Source organism: Verruconis gallopava (genome assembly GCF_000836295.1).
Source record: "Verruconis gallopava strain CBS 43764 unplaced genomic scaffold supercont1.14, whole genome shotgun sequence".
Taxonomy (NCBI): domain Eukaryota; kingdom Fungi; phylum Ascomycota; class Dothideomycetes; order Venturiales; family Sympoventuriaceae; genus Verruconis; species Verruconis gallopava.
This window is the reverse complement of record NW_015622150.1, coordinates 23,427-38,593: the sequence shown is the minus strand read 5'-3', so window position 1 is coordinate 38,593 and position 15,167 is coordinate 23,427. Positions and strand designations below refer to the sequence as shown.

General features: G+C 49.6%; 7 protein-coding genes across 7 annotated transcripts; 5 read left to right on the top strand and 2 right to left on the bottom strand.

Moving 5' to 3' along the window:
* The first annotated feature begins 11 nt into the window (after positions 1–11).
* PV09_04747 (uncharacterized protein) lies at positions 12–1,106 on the top strand. The gene is made up of 3 exons (XM_016358155.1): positions 12–333; positions 393–678; positions 735–1,106. The coding sequence occupies exons 1-3, from the start codon at positions 48–50 to the stop codon at positions 967–969; spliced, it is 807 nt and encodes a 268-aa protein (XP_016213773.1). The 5' UTR covers positions 12–47; the 3' UTR covers positions 970–1,106.
* On the bottom strand, positions 999–5,330 carry PV09_04746 (uncharacterized protein). The gene is made up of 4 exons (XM_016358154.1): positions 3,848–5,330; positions 3,434–3,721; positions 2,390–3,373; positions 999–2,244 (listed from the first exon to the last, which is right to left on the bottom strand). The coding sequence occupies exons 1-4, from the start codon at positions 5,149–5,151 to the stop codon at positions 1,197–1,199; spliced, it is 3,624 nt and encodes a 1,207-aa protein (XP_016213772.1). The 5' UTR covers positions 5,152–5,330; the 3' UTR covers positions 999–1,196.
* A 329-nt stretch (positions 5,331–5,659) lies between these two features.
* PV09_04745 (uncharacterized protein) lies at positions 5,660–7,264 on the top strand. The gene has a single exon (XM_016358153.1). It carries the CDS (start codon positions 6,221–6,223, stop codon positions 7,208–7,210), a length of 990 nt encoding a protein of 329 aa, XP_016213771.1. The 5' UTR covers positions 5,660–6,220; the 3' UTR covers positions 7,211–7,264.
* A 369-nt stretch (positions 7,265–7,633) lies between these two features.
* PV09_04744 (uncharacterized protein) lies at positions 7,634–9,063 on the top strand. Its single transcript, XM_016358152.1, has 4 exons — positions 7,634–8,013; positions 8,151–8,444; positions 8,501–8,615; positions 8,687–9,063. The coding sequence occupies exons 1-4, from the start codon at positions 7,706–7,708 to the stop codon at positions 8,870–8,872; spliced, it is 903 nt and encodes a 300-aa protein (XP_016213770.1). The 5' UTR covers positions 7,634–7,705; the 3' UTR covers positions 8,873–9,063.
* A 639-nt stretch (positions 9,064–9,702) lies between these two features.
* Positions 9,703–10,830, top strand: PV09_04743 (uncharacterized protein). Its single transcript, XM_016358151.1, has one exon. It carries the CDS (start codon positions 9,775–9,777, stop codon positions 10,813–10,815), a length of 1,041 nt encoding a protein of 346 aa, XP_016213769.1. The 5' UTR covers positions 9,703–9,774; the 3' UTR covers positions 10,816–10,830.
* Positions 10,831–12,339: 1,509 nt separating this feature from the next.
* Positions 12,340–13,236, top strand: PV09_04742 (uncharacterized protein; the record flags this gene model as incomplete). Its single annotated transcript, XM_016358150.1, has 1 exon — positions 12,340–13,236. The coding sequence occupies one exon, from the start codon at positions 12,340–12,342 to the stop codon at positions 13,234–13,236; it is 897 nt and encodes a 298-aa protein (XP_016213768.1).
* On the bottom strand, positions 13,213–14,723 carry PV09_04741 (uncharacterized protein). The gene is made up of 2 exons (XM_016358149.1): positions 14,390–14,723; positions 13,213–14,328 (listed from the first exon to the last, which is right to left on the bottom strand). The coding sequence occupies exons 1-2, from the start codon at positions 14,459–14,461 to the stop codon at positions 13,753–13,755; spliced, it is 648 nt and encodes a 215-aa protein (XP_016213767.1). The 5' UTR covers positions 14,462–14,723; the 3' UTR covers positions 13,213–13,752.
* Positions 14,724–15,167: the final 444 nt, after the last annotated feature.

Below are 15,167 nucleotides of genomic sequence, written 5' to 3'. Positions count from 1 at the left end.
CTTTCGCGGTCCGTTTTGGACGACTCTTGTGTCGTGTCAGAGGGAAGATGTCGGACTCTGATAACGAGGGCGGAGTACCTCTAATCGAACCGCAGTTCTCAGGTGCGAAGAAGCGGAAACGCAACAATGACTCTGAAGCACGAAAGGAAAAGAAGCGTCGGAGAAACAAGAAGCCAAATGACATCCACGAGGATGACCTGGACGAAGAGCTCGGCGTCAACCTAGCGATCGGCAGAATGGACGGTGACTTGATGGTGAACTATGTTGCGAGACGTACGAAGAAGTTTGAGCCAGATTTGAGCCCCGTGGAGTTAGACGAGCTCTACCTGCCCGGTTAGTCTCTTCACGTTGTCCACGCTGCGGGTCAATGCGATTTTAACATAGACGCATAGCAAAGTCAGTACGAGACACAAGCTCGTGGGACAAGCCGCGGACGCTGGACAACCTGCCGAGTTTCGTGCGTGAGTTTGCCGACAAGGACGAGAATCTTGAGTTGGCGAAACAAGATCCAGGCTGCCCGCACACCATTGTTGTTGCAGCAGCTGGGATCCGCGCCGCGGACCTGACGCGTGCGCTACGGGTTTTCCAGTCCAAGAAGGAGAGTGGAGGAAAGGTCACCAAGCTTTTTGCGAAACACATCAAGCTCAAAGAGGCCATCGAAGAATGCCGAAAAACACGGTAAGCTTCACAATTTGACAGAACCCAATCCACTACGTTGACAAATATTTCAACAGAATTTCTCTAGGTGTTGGAACTCCGCAGCGCATTCACGACTTGCTTGAAGATGGTGCTTTGTCCGCAAAACACTTGAAGCGCATCATCATTGATGCCAGCTACATCGATCAGAAAAAGCGCGGTATTCTAGATATGAAGGAGACAGAGATACCGCTCGTGAAACTGTTGACGAGGAAAGATTTACGAGAGAGGTATGAAGATGCTACCTCACCAGTCAAGCTGTTGTTCTATTGAAGCATGGATCAAACATATTTTTGTTTTGGCCTAAATCAGGTTCACGCTTTTTTATTTGTATAGAATTGTATCCACATTTGTGCGAATTAAAAAATTGCCAGATGTTGACCCCACGAAGACCGTCGTCCAAAATTGAGTGAGATTGTCAGCCTATGGAAAACCTTACTATCAACCATGGCATGTTTGAAGAAGCACGTATCAGATGGTTTCAGCTTTCGCGTAACCTTTCAGTAATATTTGCTGCCAGTTGACTCCTGGCCGCCAAGAGCTATCTGTTTAAAGTTGTCTGGTAGACGCCACCCATGTGCGTTGCAAGCGCGAACGTACGCCTCGATGGCCTCGCCGATTCCATACTCGGTTCTTCCGGGAGGTTCGAGCTGCGCCGGCCGCGGCTCTGTGCTTGAGATGGCCAGACGAACCTGCAACAGAACAGATTCTATGGACGAAACAGCACTCCATCCGCTGTTCGTCAAAAGCTCCATACAGATGGAGCCGCCGGCCGTAACGTGTCCTCCTCCACCGGCCATGAAACTTAGGAACCGCGGCTTAATGACACGGATAAAGGGAGGGGACATTGGATAGTCTGGACCGAAACGCATTTCCATCACAACACTCATTATGCCCCTCTCTTTCATTTGTTTCGCCAACGGCAGCGTTGACTCAAAGGAATGGAGCTCGATGATCCATTGGTACATGTTGTTGAACTGCTCCGGGTTCGTGTACCAGCCAAGCTCGTGTAGTGGTGTGGAGTTCTGAACCTTTAATAGAGCCTGGAAGTCTTTCTGCAAGCGCCTCGATGCTGAAGGGGTGGCAAATGCTGGCTCGGCAAGCAGTGGTAGTGTGTTGTAGTCGAGTGAGCCGGGCTCGAAATCGGTCAATGGCTTTGGAGAAAAGGAGGATTTTGACGACAACTTCGGCTTCAGGCTATTGAAGAGTCCGGAGAGCTTGCTCTTGCCCTTTGATAGACTGGACTGTGAGGAAGCACTTTCTTGGATGGCCGCAGCCACAAAGTCTTCGTCGTTCTCAATCAATATGTTTATGTCTTCAACATCAGTGTCTATGCTTGTGGCATCGCTGTTATCACCGTCAAGAGCGATAGGGTCAGCGGCTGTGCCCGATGGTCGCACTTTCCTGCTTCTTCGACCGTGCTCGAACCTTGTACATCTTGACTTTGGCATGGTGGACATTGGTATCACGACCTTCCCCTTGATTCCAGTCGGTGTCATGTTGGGGTCCTGCGGGAACACTTCGCTGGGTGTGCCATGATCAGAGAACCTAGTGCCGACATTAGTTTGCATGCAATAAGGAGATGAGAGGATTCCAAATCCGAGAGTTTTAACAGTTCATCCAGACTCTTTTTGGAACTGTATGAGAAGCTTTCGGATCTGGACAATCACTCATATGAGATCGGGTATCATACTTAAGTTCGCTAGATACTTGCACGAACAAATACCGTGTCTGTATCCAATCAAGTTGGGCAACAACTAGATGAGGGTTTCGGCTGACAAACTCCGCAGGGGCGTTTACGATTTCGTTAAGCGCCATCGCAGAAGTTATCTTGAGTGCTGAAGCAGGCCATGTATTGGCGGCGCTTTGGCCGGCTGAGTAATTGTGGTAGTTGCTTGAATAGCTGAACGAAGTGTGGTAGTCTAAAGAATGATAACAGCCATTGCCATATGCACGCCCATGTGAGATCTCACGGAAGTGAAGACCTTCTCGAATAATGCTATGCCAGTTTTGGATTGGCGAGCCATGCCATGCAAAGATGGTTGGATGGGTAAGATTGAGCCTGGACTGCGTTTTCTGCATCTCGTTAATGAATCGGCGCTCTTTGTCCGGCGCGCCCATTGCAAACCTAAACTGCATCCAACCTTCCATTCCCCGAACTCGTTCATCTTGGACAACATTAGTTTGGTCTGGTTTATCGACTTCCACAATACAAGCTCGATTGGAAGCAATGATCCACCGAAGAATTCCGCAAGCAGTTGGTGATATCCTCTCCGTCCAATTAGCGAGGGTAGCGGTTCGATTGCTGAGTAGGTACTCTTTTAACTCCGTGACAGGAGGAAGTAATTCTAACTGGGCAACTATGGCACCACGTTTCTGGCCCTCAGTCAAATTGTCGAAATTAGTGTCGTACTTATAAAAGATTATCTCATCGACTGTCGATTGCTTTCTAGATTTCGGCGCGCTAGTGCTCGGGCTCTGTGCTTTCAATGAAGTTCCGGTTTCTGGGACGAATTTCGAAATAGGTTTTGTGACTTTAATCACGGGAAAAAATTGTGTCTCGCTCACTCTACAATGTTTCCAAATATCCAAGCCGTCTGGACCGGGTAGGCTGAAGCAGATCCAATCGCCCACCTTCAAGGGAAGAGATGTGCCTTTTTCAAAAATCATCTCAGACCTTAGCACAATTAGCACGCTTGTCAAGAGATAAGAGATGAACTCGTGCGATAGAACCTACTTCTCGCGATTTAGCCTAGCCTTGTATCCTTGTAGCTGTTCGGGGCTGGGAGTAATAGCTGGTGTAGGCTGCTGTGGGTTGCGATGGCTTGCATAGTAGCCTACAGTACTGGTGGCGAAGTTTGAGAAGAGTTGAGGAGGAGGCACAAGGAGACTTAAGCCGTCGGGAAACATGCCGAGCTTTCCTCCTTGCGCACTATGATAGCAGAAGCTGATGAGTAAGTCCACCACATAGGGCTGGGAGATGATTTCATGCTCAATTGAGGGGCCAAAACCGAGTGACATGTATCTAAACCATGTTAGAATGATAAGAGTTAAGCCGGAGTGGGTTTGACTTGAAGCAAATATCTTAAAAATTGGAGGAAAATCGCCGTCAGAGCGAGGCGCAGGAGTCAACAAAAAAGGGCAGGCTTACTGATAAAGACAAAGCGGCTTATCGCACACGTAGGGCTTCAGCGCTTCCAAATTGTCGTTCAATTTGCAGTGGCAAACCAAACAAAACTCTGTGCATCGCACAAAGTGCCGAAGTAAGAACTGCATCGCCAGTAAAGGAAGCGAATGCGGGAACCCCGGCTTAGAATCAATGAGGTGATCAGATGTCACGATACGAGGATAGGCCGGATGGCCTAGCTCTTCGTTCATGTACTTGTTGTCCATATAGTCGAGGCCAGTCATTGTAAATGCTTTACCCTGGAAGTCGTTGTAGAATTCCTCTGCCCCAGTCCAATGCATTCCGATAAGTCTGTACTTCAGGATGGTCGCTAACCTGTCGTTAAGCAAGTCGTTGAGAGGACGCGAGATGAACGTTTCTCGAAAACTCTGGGAGCGATAATCCGTTTTTGCTTGTTCAATCTGCTGCCGCCGGTGCTTAGCCTCTTCCTCTACCGACAGCTTGGTGAACGCTTGAATCGCTTCTTGCAAGGTTGGCTTGTACTGGCTGCTCATTCCTACACGGAAAGAGATGACCTTCCGTACACCCGCAGCATCGTATCCCTGAATATCCTGCAGTGACTGGTAACCGTCGGGATACTGAATAAGCAAGATCAGATAGGATGAAGGCTCAAGTTGCCATGCTTGCATAGCCTCTTCCGAGATGCCAAGCTTCGACATGCGGATGGAAATGCTAACATAGGCATTTTGTCCCTCCAGAAGCGGACCTTGGTGACCGACTTTGAAGCCCGCTGATTTCGCCTCCCTCAAATCAGAACGTATTCGGTCGCCTAGCTTGGCCGAGTTAATCGAGGCTGTCGCAAAGCCTGATGTAGAAGATAACTGCGCCGATGTTTGCTGGTTGATACTGCCAAACATCTCGTCCTCCGAGAATCCGGCGTCCTGATCGTCGTCATCTTCCGAGTAGCCTCCGTCATACTGAGAGTCGTGCATAAGCGCGTCGCCATCCTGGCTCTCTGCAAAGGCGCGACAAACAACGTCAAGAAGGTCTGCAAGAGGCAGTCCCATAGTATTTGGGAGGTTGCTCAAGAGCTCACCGACATACGAGGGTGCGGCATCATCGCCAAAGAGGTGATACTCGTGACCGGAAGGATACTCCGAGACGTCCGGTATCAAGGCTGAAATCTCATAACTGACCTTCTCGCCAACAGGTGTGATGGAGAAGCGAAGCTCGCCGTCTTCATCGCCTGCACGAACGCTGGATATGCCTTGGATGCCAGAGTCTTTGCTGAGTCGCTGGAGATCTGAGAGGTAGGCTTTTCGCGGCATGTTGGCTTGGAACTGCCAACGCACACCGGTCAAATGCCTTGGCAGTGCGTACTGCTCGATTCCGGGCTCTGTTTTGTGAACTCGAGGACTAGATTTTTGATTGAGCCAGAGGGAAGAAATAGAGTGGCCTCAGCTGCGGGAAACATGTAAATATATATATGAGAGCGTGGTTGCGTAGGGTCCGCTGTGACTTGAAGCAGAGTGAGTAGGCTGTGCACGGGATAGAGCCCTGGTTCGATGAGACGAGCAAGGCTGAGAAGACCAGAGCCTCTGCCGCTCCACGGTGTGAGGGCTTTAACGGTTCAAGAGGCGCCGCAAACTCGCTGGATACCACGAGGTTTGGCCTTTGGACGTTTTCTATCCTCTTGAAATGACATTTGCAAAGAATGTGGGATTTGTGGTCGGCGCGGTTGGACATGGTCAGTCTGCCTTGTAGCAAGGCAGCGATGTGCACGGACCCCGCGCACCGCGGTCAGAGCCACCGTCAAATGCTGCGCGACGCCGACGACGGTGACTTTGCGACTGATTGTGCTTGCGCTTGTAGCCTAAGCCTGTGTCTGTGACAAGTGTCTGTGCCTGTTCCGGTCCTCGTGTCGACAGCATCGTGGCCTTCGAGAGTCGCTTTCTCTGCTCTCGACCACTTCTGGCCTATCTTCAAGCCAAAGGGGCGCAATCTCAGCCATTCTTTCGATCGCGATCTTGCGAGCTGCTGAAGAACATCATTTAAAACGCACTCTCACACATTGTTGGTCATTCGCCTGACTATTCTCCTCCACGACTTGTGTGGGAAAGCTGGGATCTGAGCGGCGTCGAAGGGAATCGAGGTGCCAGTCGTGTATGGGCAGAAGTCCGTGTATAACGCTTCGAGATCTTTGGGCCCCTAAATTTGGCCTCTCCTAAATCCAGCGCAAGGAAAAAGGGGAACTGGACCGGAAAAAATTACGATCAGGCGGCGTGCCTACATACATCTATCGCCAGTCACGAGGACAGAACGCTGTGCTGACCATATTCTCCCTTGCGATCCAGCTGCTCCGGCCTCCCACCCTTCAGCCAAACGGAGCAAAAAGAGATGACCGTCTCAGATGCCGATGCGCCTCCGAAAGTCTCAAGCCATGTTTCAGATCCGCTGCTCCAACCATTGCTCCAGCCAAGTTTTGATCCCGCTGATTATTTGAACTCGACATTGCCCACGTTAGCGATTGGGTCCCAAGGCACCGCCGGACGAAATACTTCGTTGGCGAAGACGGGCAGCTTGGCTGATGTTTCTTCCCACGCCCAAACGCTTCTCTCTCAACTCAATGCGCAAATTTCGAGACTCAGCACAGTCCTCACGCAGTTGACAGATGACATCATACGCAGTGGCAGCAGACTTGCGTATGAAGTTGATTTGTTGCGAGGTGAGAGTCTCAATCTATCCGAACTCGTCGATGACAAGTTGAAAACCCACATACAACTCTTCACTTCGACAGGATCCACGGACCAGGCGACTAAAGATGCAGAGGAACAAACAGAGCCGTCTGACCAGTCTGAACCACAGTACATCTCGCAACTACGCGTGCTGACCAAAGTTCGACAACGCTTAGACGGCGTCATCAAGATATTTGGGGAAGCTATGAAATGGACTCTCCCGCCATCTGACATATCAATAGCATCCTCCTTCATTACAGTGTCCGCGCCAGATCCTGGTTCCGACAGTCAGAGCAGAGAGCAGAAGGGTAAAGAATTCGCCGAGAGACTTCGCACGGAGATTGCGGATTTGGTGCTAAATGCTGAGGACCCGAAGACCGGACTTGCTGCGGCACAGGCGCGTATTGATGCTCTTCGTGATTTGGCGCAGGTGTGGAAGGGAACGGCCGAGGAGAAAGCGCGGATCAGGTTCGTGGACAACTTGACGAAGCTGGCCGAGGAGCGACTTCGCGAGCTGGAACGAGGAGGCCGCTTTGCAACCAACAAGACTTCGTCACCGAGGAAATCCACAGGGAGCACTCGCGCAGGTTCTAGAGAGGATAAGGAGGTTGGTTTTTTGGAAAATTTGTATAGACTAAAAAATTGCGAATAGCATGTCACAACCTCGATTTGGTTGAAGTCAGTCGCTCGCGTTGTCGAGACCGCCCAGCCCTCCCTCTGCTCTCCAATCCGCATGGCTTGTGGAAAGTTGCCTCATTCACGACTTCAGCTGAGTTCACCAGAGGTTTCTTGTCTCTCTGCGTGGTTCGTGTTCGCAAAGGTCGAGAAATCCGCTGAGCTGATCCACGTCTACCGTCCACCTTCACTCGATCTGGTCCATGCTGCGTGCCATTCGTCTTGAAATTTACTTGTCCCGACCCATCTTCACTCGAATTAAGAACGACATTGACTCATTGCAGCGAGCTGGCTATGTCTAGATACTAAAGCCCTGCTTGCGGCTTCGGAACTCGAGAGAACAACGGCGATAAGAACCCCGCCTTGCACAAATGTGGATGCTTAAGAATCACTCGCTCACCATAAATTAAATTATCGCATAACAATTTCCTTCAAGCTAATAATTTCTCTGTCGTTCCCTCAGTTTGAAGTAATGGAGGGGCCAAAACAAACGTTCCACAAGGTAAATACGAACCACGCCGTCATCAACGTGCGCGACAGCATTCCGCCCGTCGACAATCCCGCGACACCATTGATTCTCTTGCTTCACGGAAACTCTTTTTGCCTGAAGATCTGGAAGCACATATTTTCAAGCGATCTTGCTCGAACTCATCGCATTGTTGCGATTGACTACCCTGGTCATGGGGATAGCTCGGATGCTTACGACGCGAGGCGGTCTTATAACCAAGCCGCGTATGCAGACGCAGCACTCCAAGTTCTCAAACAGTTAGCTGCCCCAAAGTACGTGCCACCTCCTATCGGGGACGGGATCGTGAAAGGCTCTGAGATGAGCTGGGCTCAGAGCTGTACAATTCCAATATTTCGTCAGCCATTTATTCTTTCTGGCCGTTGATAAATTCTAACATAACCTTGTTCAGAAACATCATAGTCGTCGGCTGGAGTCTAGGAGGACACGTCGCCATTGAGATAGTGCTACGATGTAGCCGGGTCAAGGGTATAGTGATCACAGGCACCCCGCCTGTTGACGTAGAAGAAGAGGTTGATAGAGCTTTCAATCTCGGCCCTACTGGGTGGAGAGACGCCGCTCCTGCGCGAAATATTCTCACAGAAGCCGAAATGGATACTTTTGCCCATCATTGCGCAGACCCTCCCTACGAGGACTGGATGCTAGACTGCGTCAAAAGAACAGATGGCCGGGCGCGAGAATACATGTATGAACCCGCGTTTAAGATAACTATCTTGACATGTCCTTTAACATCCACGCTAGGTTTCAGGCATTTGCGGATGGCAACAGAGACGCAGAGGACCTCGAATTCCAAGCATTCTCCTCCACCCTACCTGGTGGCAAATGGGGTCAAAAGAAATGCGTCGAGACTAGCGAGGTATTCCAACGCTGCTACGCGCATAAATGAACCATGTTCGTAATATGCTCAGCATCTAACTTACTCACCAGGTCCCGGTCGCCGTCATAAACGGTGACGACCCGTTCTTGAAGATGGATTGGTTCGACCAAATCAAGTGGAAGAACCTATGGGGAGGAAAGTGCATCAAAATGGATGGCTGCCTGCATGCTCCTTTCTGGGGCAAACCACAAGAATATCAGCGATTTCTGGAAGCGTTCGTCCGCGACGTCTCCTAGAAGAAACCTAGGGTGAATGGTATAGACTGTCGGCTGAGAAAGACGGGAATATCAGACGTAAAGAGACACGATCCAAATTCATACTACAATCCATCCTTGTTGGTCCAATGAAGTTTAAAACAGAGCTATTTAACACGTGCACAAGACTTAATCGAGCAAACTAAATGTTCGTGGTCATAGCTTGATTGTGGCAAAGCATCACTAAGGTGCATCTTCTATGTCCCTGTTTCTCACCAAACGACTTAACTTACTGAATCTGCACCAGTCGAGGCTGTTCTTTCTATGATCTCGCAGTGGCAGATTCGGGACTTCGGACCGCAAGGCCACATTGCAGCTACTTATTCACAGATTACTAACAGATATATGCATTTTTTATGTCTTTCATTGGCGTCGCTGCTTACCTTATTCGGAAATTTCTCTTTTAAAGGACAAAAATGGGGGAAGAAACTTTGACGGGTGCGAGAAGGCGACCGGAAACTCGACCAGAATTCCTGTCTAGTTCGAGAACTTCAGACCCATTTTTAACCCTTTTCGCTGGGGCCGGGTAAACACAAATACTAGCCCAAGGAACAGCTGGATACTCTCCGAAACGGGCACATTATCGAAAGAGTAACCTGAAGCATTTCCTACGAATGTTCTCTTGGACTTAAGTCTTTCTTGATGTAAGATATCATGACCATCTGTACCACAGAATTTCAGAACAAGCAATTTTCCAAATCAGGACAAGTTTTCTTGCGCTTACTAAATTCGAACAGTAAACAGTCATAACGTTAACGTATCTGCATTGCCTTGTTCTGATTGTTCGACCACTGCCATTAGACCTTCCATGAAATATAAGTAATTATTTCCAATCCATTTCACTCTGCAGTTGCTTATGTGTGCATTTTGAATAACCGCTTGCGATGTTCCGGATGTCGCCCAATCGCGCAAAGGCCCATGTTCAGCCACCTTCAGGAGAAACCGTACTGCCTATTCTTTACAATGCACTTCCATATTCCGCCCCGCTCTATGGGCGATTGAGGTTCCATCATAGAAGTCCTTCAAGTCATGTCTTTGCTTCCTTTCCCCCATCATTACAGTCGGTCAATCTGGACAATTCTATGATTCCAAGATGCTACGCAATCGCCTTCCTCGATCGTACGAGAAGACCAGAAACGGAATGCTGGCTATTCACAAGTGGTGAAGTTCCAAATCGATGCTCGCTGAGCTCACAAGCGAAGCACTGCGATGATTGCAAGGCTGCCCTCGTCGCTGTGCTGGACGCTGTTTTTTCGTCAAACGTTCCGGAAAGTAACCACAGCGCTGAAACAATGAAGCAGGCAAGCCCAGAAATGCAACGGGCTCTCAAAGGCGAAATTATGCTCCTGGGCGCTGTCAATGAGGTGACGGCGAAGATTGTATGGGAGGCTACCGCAAACACGTCCACTTCAGCGCCTGCTGATAGGGCTGAAGTCCCTTACCTGAAGTATCTCTTCCGACCAGAGGCTCTACCCCGGAGTCAAGACTTACCCACAGGCTTTAAATGGGGAAAAGTGCGCAGAGAAGAATTTGCGCTTGTTCGTAGCCGTACGTCAATACCTCGTCAGGACCAGACGCTAACGCTGCTGCCTTCAATGGCCATATTCCCTGACGATGGTGAAAATCATGCTCCAATCGCGTGGGCATTTCTAGGCCCAGATGGGAGTTTGATCAGTTTGCACACGGAGCCGGAATTTAGAGGAAAAGGCTTTGCGAAGTCTCTGGCTAGCAAGTTGTTTAGGGAAGGTGATTTTGTGACACAGACGAAATCGAATCCGGCTTATTCTACCGTCTGGTACCATGCCGACGTGGCTCTGGACAACAACTCAAGCCGCCGGGTGTGCAAGGGACTTGGCGGCGAGGAAGCATGGATTGTTTATTGGATCCGAGTTGATTTAAAAGCATTGAAAGACCCGATATGCTGAATTACACAAAATAGGAGTCATAAAAGCAAGGCTTCGCATATGCTCGACAGTATTACTCACAATCGTGTGATTATATGACCATGTGTGTATTTTTCTTCCTCCATATCCTGGTAGATGCTTCTAAAGATAGCTGAAACTGGTTGAATTTGTGAGCCAGTCCATCGGCTACCACTACTTGTCAAGTAGTTCATTCTTGGCCTGTTGACATCTTTCCTGCTCACAGGCTTCGATTTGCTATCACGTTCATAATATTCCAGCTGTGATATAGTTACAAAGACTCTGATGGAGGCAATAACGTGGTCCAAGTGGATTTAGTGCAATGACGGTATGACGAAATAAAATGGCAATCTTCAGTTTGCCTTGAATTCCAAGCAAGTTTAAGCAACCGTACTAGACTTCTTTATCCAATCCAGGCAACCAGAAAAACCACGCTGCGTGGAACGATGGCTGTGAACGCGTCGATGTTTGCAGGCAATAGGGATCGACGTTGATGAGAGTCGATTCTCACCGATCGCTTTAGCCTTATTGCGAACGTCGTGCAGGAACCAGGTCTCGTGCCTCTCTTCTCCAGCAAGAGTGGTGTATGCAGTTGTACATTACATGGCAAAACTTGAAAGTTGGGGTCCGCATGGGATCTAGGAATCTAGAATGGGCGAGGTATGACGAAGGATGGCCAGATTCGGACTTTCGACAACGCACTCCAGAAGCCTTCGTCGATCAGTGTGGCTGAAAGCACGCGCTCTTGGCGAAGGAAATGCCACGAGTTTGCGGATCAATAGATTGTTTCGTCATAGAATAGGCAATTTTCCCCTCCCGTCCTCTTCGTCTAAAGGCCACTGCTGATGCGTGATTCACAGTGCGGAGCAGACCAAGGGAGCGAACATTAAGCTACGGTAGTCCAGGTTACTATTTCAATCAAAATTCGATATCACAGTGGCGAAAAACCAGGTTCTGAATGTAAGCCGAGTCCGTGTCTGCGATTCGATTCAATCGACTTTGGTTTGTTCCCCACTGTTGAGCCACAGAATAAGTGGTAACCTTGACGTCAAGGCTACATGCAGCGGCTAATGCGCCACATGGCCTGGGTTGACTGAAACAAGTATTGGCAAGTATTCTTGCGCATCGAGCTCGTCTGTGTGCTCACAAGATGTGATTCGTGCATGTGTGATGGAACTATGACGGACTTCAGGGCACTCAGGATGAAATTTCCTTGCTCAACTCTGCCAATGACATGACTAGTCGAACGCACATACTGTGCCACGGACAAACAGTTTTGGGGCTCCAGATGTGTCTACTACTTGGCAGGAATGTTGAAGAACCTGCGCTATATTGTGTGAAATCCTTTTTGATTCAGTCAAAGGGTATGATGTAATGGTTTCGCAACTTGCTTGAGTACTTGCAGCACATATATAAAAGTCATCTAGTTCCCAAGCATAGTACAACCATAGTAAAACCAGATACCATACATTCAATCACCAACACGATTAAATAACACTTTTTCAATCCCATTAGCACAAACTCAAAATGGAGAAAGTCAAGCAAGTTGTTGACAAGGTCGTGCACCCAAAGGAACACCACTCCACTACGAGCGACTCCCACGTAACGGGAACACACTACAACACAACTTCAGGAGTGACTGGCACGCATGGCACCGCAGGGCCTCATGACAGCAACCTAATGAACAAGGCCGACCCGCGGGTCGACTCCGACATGGACGGCTCTCGCAACATGGGAGCTGCTTCGTACGGACCCGGTGGCCGAACAACAGGCACTGGTCTCGCTGGTTCCAATGACACTGCTGGTCCCCACAGTAGCAACTTGGCCAACAAAATGGATCCTCGTGTCGATTCAGACATGGACGGCAGCCGCAACATGGGTGCTTCTCAGTACGGCTCGGGCGCGCATCAGACCACCACCGGTTCAACCAATGCCGGCCCTCACAATTCGAACCTGATGAACAAGCTGGATCCTCGCGTCGATTCAGACATGGACGGTAGCCGCAACATGGGTGCTTCTCAGTACGGCTCGGGCGCACATCAGACCACCACCGGTTCAACCAATGCTGGCCCTTACAACTCGAATTTGATGAACAAGATGGACCCTCGCGTCGATTCTGACATGGACGGTAGCCGCAACATGGGCGCCGCTCAGTATGGCTCCGGATCGTACCAGACCAACACCGGTTCAACCAACGCCGGCCCTCACAACTCGAACTTGATGAACAAGATGGACCCACGCGTCGATTCTGACATGGACGGTAGCCGCAACATGGGTGCTGCTGAATATGGATCCGGCGCACACCACACAACAGGTTCAACCAACCACGGTCCACACAACTCGAATCTGATGAATAAGTTAGACCCTCGCGTTGATTCCGACCGTGATGGAAGCAGCACGCTTGGTGGTCAACAACGCTACTAAATGCATAAGATGGAGCTGCGTATGACGGAGGTAAAACTCTGTAGGATTTATGACGGCATCGTGTAGTATTAGTATGAAGATGATATTCCCCTTAATTGAATGATGATAAAATTGATCAGCACCATAATCCTCCTCGCCTCCACTATATTTGACATCATTGCGATACTTTTTCCATTCCCAATTTATCAAAGTAGTACGATAAATCCCCGGGTCGTTTGCAACTTAAAGGCGAGGTCGTTTGCAACTTAAAGGCGAAAATTTGTAAACTTTTCATCCGTGGTCAAAATCCTCGCAAGAACCAATCGTAGTCTTGTTGAGACCAAATGCGAATTCTTGACCCAAAAAATGCATGCGTTGTCAATGTGATTGCTTTGAGCCATGGCCGCCGCTGATTTCGCAACGAATATCGTCGAGTACGTTCCTTCTCAGAACCTGTTCTGCAGGTACGTCGTGTCTGGAGTCGGTTTGCTGTCGATGCAGTCGAGCATTGCATTTGCTTCTGAAATGGCCATATCCCTACACGCCATTTACTAATGGCGCTGCAGATGACGCCCCTTCCACCGAGAAATCTTTCACGCTTTCCTGCCAATCTGAGATCCGTCCATCCCGTATCTTCACAACCACAACCCTGACCTCCTGACCCTCGATGTACGAGCCAGCTCCGGCGTCCCCGCTAATGCCAAAAGGGTCCGATTGCACATTCTCGCCAAACGCGTTGCTCTCCCTGTGACGAGCTTTGCACCATTCTTCCTCCTCGCTTCCTGGCTCTAGGAACTGCGCGGTTCCGTTTAGAGAGACAGAAATACGGGATATCGAGGCGGAATTAAATCCCATTAGCAAGTTTGCCAGGCTCGAGCGCTCCGGGCTGCGAGCCTGGTCTGGCGAGGACGAGAGTGTGGGGGGACGGTGAGAGACCCAGTCGTGCACAAGTAATGACACCTTGGGATTTGCTTCTAAGTTCAGTGTTTTCCGGGAAGAAGGAGGCGTTGTCATTATTATGGTGGGAGACGAAGAAAAGGGTGTGCTGGGAAGGTAGGTGTATTTCATCAGTGATACGTGAGGGACGTCGTTGTGAGAGGTGGCCAGGTGGAGCTACATTCACGGCATGAGCTATAGAGCAACACAATCAGCATGCACGGGAGATGTAACATACGAAACGAGCATTGTCAAGACATGTTACGACTTCCTCTGGCAGACCTGACGAGCTACGGCCTGGTATGTCCATTGTCGTGAGAATCGTGGAAAGATGGATCGCGTGAGAGGCCGATCAGTGTGCTCACACAGATCGCAATGGGTGTTCGAATAGCTATGGATTAAATCTCAACTTGCCCCTGTTTGTCTATCGAAAAGGACGGTGTGTTCGCAACAATTCGCGTCAGAATTTGTGTTTGCATCTTCGACGCCACCAGGAGGGAACTGTGATGCGGGATGTATTTGCAGCCTTGGGGCCTCGACAACAAGGCAACGAACTTGGCAGCCTTACGAATTGGGTTACCATGGTTACTTTCGTTAGCAGGGACCGATCCGTTATGTCATTGCTGGCTTGATTCGAGTCTTCGCAATGAGAAGTAAATCATCCTAAGGATGTATCAAATCGGATCACGGTCTTATTTCGTCAGGTTGATCTCTCACACATGCATTTGTAGAGCACTTGGAATGCCGCTGCAGGATCCAAGCCACAAACTACGTTCATCGCTTCGCCGCGAGTCATTGCTCGAGTGCAGCACACCTTGCTTCTCGACACGCCCTGCGCGCCGAAAGGGTAGGAGTGTGTCAGCTGAAGGAGAAGTGAGTGCCTATTGAGAGGTCAGCGCCAATCATCGCCATGTGTTTTCTTTACTTGAGCAATAATATTGGGGACTTAATACTCACGCAAGGGCAGCCATGATGGGAGCCGGACAGGCCGCGGCGTCAAGCCACATCTTCCCATG